This window comes from Pyrgilauda ruficollis, unplaced genomic scaffold, assembly GCF_017590135.1.
Source record: "Pyrgilauda ruficollis isolate IOZ18807 unplaced genomic scaffold, ASM1759013v1 scaffold885, whole genome shotgun sequence".
NCBI classification, from domain to species: domain Eukaryota; kingdom Metazoa; phylum Chordata; class Aves; order Passeriformes; family Passeridae; genus Pyrgilauda; species Pyrgilauda ruficollis.
Window position 1 is genome coordinate 1356 of NW_024530877.1, and position 2282 is coordinate 3637.

The 2282-nt window shown below is 49.7% G+C and overlaps 1 protein-coding gene across 3 annotated transcripts in view; it reads right to left on the reverse strand.

Moving 5' to 3' along the window:
• Positions 1 to 785: 785 nt before the first annotated feature.
• Positions 786 to 2282, reverse strand: part of LOC121364727 (procollagen galactosyltransferase 1-like) — a 13862-nt gene continuing 12365 nt past the window's right edge. For all 3 annotated transcript variants that reach the window (XM_041488204.1, XM_041488207.1, XM_041488206.1), the window contains exon 12: positions 786 to 1722. In XM_041488204.1, coding sequence (XP_041344138.1) covers positions 1440 to 1722 — 283 coding nt within the window. In that variant the 3' untranslated portion in view covers positions 786 to 1439. The remainder of the gene's footprint in view (positions 1723 to 2282) is intronic.

Below are 2282 nucleotides of genomic sequence, written 5' to 3' on the forward strand. Positions count from 1 at the left end.
GGTATTTTCCCTGAATTTTGGAGGATTTTCCCTGAATTTTGGGGAATTTTCCCTGAATTTTAGGGGGATTTTTTCCTGAATTTTTGGGGGATTTTTCCCTGAATTTTGGGGGATTTTTTCCTGAATTTTGGGAGGATTTTCCCTGAATTTTGGGGGGATTTTCCCTGAATTTTGGGGGATTTTTCTCTGAATTTTGGGGGATTTTCCCCTGAATTTTGGGGGATTTTTTCCTGAATTTTGGGGGGATTTTCCCTGAATTTGGGGGGATTTTCCCTGAATTTTGGAGGATTTTCCCTGAATTTTGGGGAATTTTCCCTGAATTTTAGGGGGATTTTTTCCTGAATTTTTGGGGGATTTTTCCCTGAATTTTGGGGGATTTTTTCCTGAATTTTGGGGGATTTTTCCTGAATTTTGGAGGATTTTCCCTGAATTTTGGGGGATTTTTTCCTGAATTTTGGGGGATTTTTTTCCTGAATTTTGGGGGATTTTTCCTCTGAATTTGGGGGGATTTTCCCTGAATTTTGGGAGGATTTTCCCTGAATTTTTTGGGGATTTTCCCTGAATTTTGGGGTTTTTCCCTGCCTCAGTTTCCCTCTCCCCCAGGGACCATCCCAAACTCCCAAATCCCCAAATTTTGAGATAGGGAGAGGCCCAAAATCCCAAAAAAACCTGAAAGGGGGTGGGGAATAAAACCCAAACTGGGATTAATAAAAATATAAACTTTTAAAATAAAAAAATTATTTGGGAATAAAAGGGGAAATAAAAACCCAAACCAGGATGAAAAATAAAAATAAAAACTTTTATTTGGGAATAAAAATCCCCCAAAATTTTTGGGGATTTTGGGGTCAGAGCTCGCCGCGGGCGTCGCTGTCGTGCCAGGGTTGGGAATTCCGGGATTCCTGCAGGAATTCCTCCCCATCCCAAATTTTGGGGATATTTTTGGGGGGCTCTGGGTGTTGTGCTGGGGGTGGGAATTCTGGCATTCCTGTGGGAATTTTTCCCTTCCCCATCCCAAATTTTGGGGATATTTTTGGGGGGCTCCGGAGGTCACGGTGTTGTGCTGGGGGTGGGAATTCCTCCCCATCCCAAATTTATGGGATTGGGAATTCCAGGATTCCCACGGGAATTCCTCCCCGTCATCCCAAATTTCCCTGTCCCAAATTTCAGGGGGTTTTGGGGTTCTGGTGTCATGAATTCCAGGATTCCCACCGGAATTTCTCCCTGTGATCCCAAATTTCGGGGGGCTCTGGCATTGGGAATTCCAGGATTCCCACGGGAATTCCTCCCCATCCCGAATTTCAGGGGACTCCAGGGCTGGGAATTCCAGGATTCCCGTGGGAATTCCTCCCCATCCCAGATTTCGGGGGGCCCTGAGGATAGAAATTCCAGGATTCCCGTGGGAATTCGTCCCCATCCCCAATTCCGGGGACGTTCCGGGCTCAGAGCTCGTCGCGGGCGTCGCTGTCGTGCCGGGGTTGGGAATTCCGGGGCTCCTGCAGGAATTCCTCCCCGTCCCAGATCTCGGGGGGCTCCGGGGCGCTCGGGGGCTGGGAGCTGCGGGATTCCCGCGGGAATTCCGGCCCGGCTCCGGGGGGCTCCGGGGGGGTCTCGGTGTCGCTGACGTAGCCGGGCTCCCCCGTGTAGTGCGTGGGGAAGAGCAGCAGCGGCTCCGCGGAAAACGCCAGCAGGTCCCGGCGGGAAAAGTGCCGGGAGTACTCGGGGCTGGGGAAAAACGGGGGGAACGGGGGGAAAATGGGGGAAAAATGGGGGAAAATGGGGTGAAATTGGGTGAAAATGGGGAAAAAATGGGGGGAAATGGGGAAAAAAGGAGAAAAAATGGGGGGAAATGGGAGAAATACAAGGAAAATGGGGGGAAATGAGGGGAAAAGAGGGGAGAGATCCAGAAGTGCTGGGAGTACTCGGGGCTGGGGAAAATCGGGTAGAAACGGGGTGAAAATGGGGAAAAACAGGAGAGAAATCTGGGGAAATGGGGTGAAAATGGGGAAAATCTGGGGGGAAATGGGGAAAAAATGAGAAAAAATGGGGGGAAATGGGAGAAATACAAGGAAAATGGGGGGAAATGAGGGGAAAAGAGGGGAGAGATCCAGAAGTGCTGGGAGTACTCGGGGCTGGGGAAAATCGGGTAGAAACGGGGTGAAAATGGGGAAAAACAGGAGAGAAATCTGGGGAAATGGGGTGAAAATGGGGAAAATCTGGGGGGAAATGGGGAAAAAATGGGAAAAAATGGGGGGAAATCGGGGAGAAATGGGAGGAATACAAGG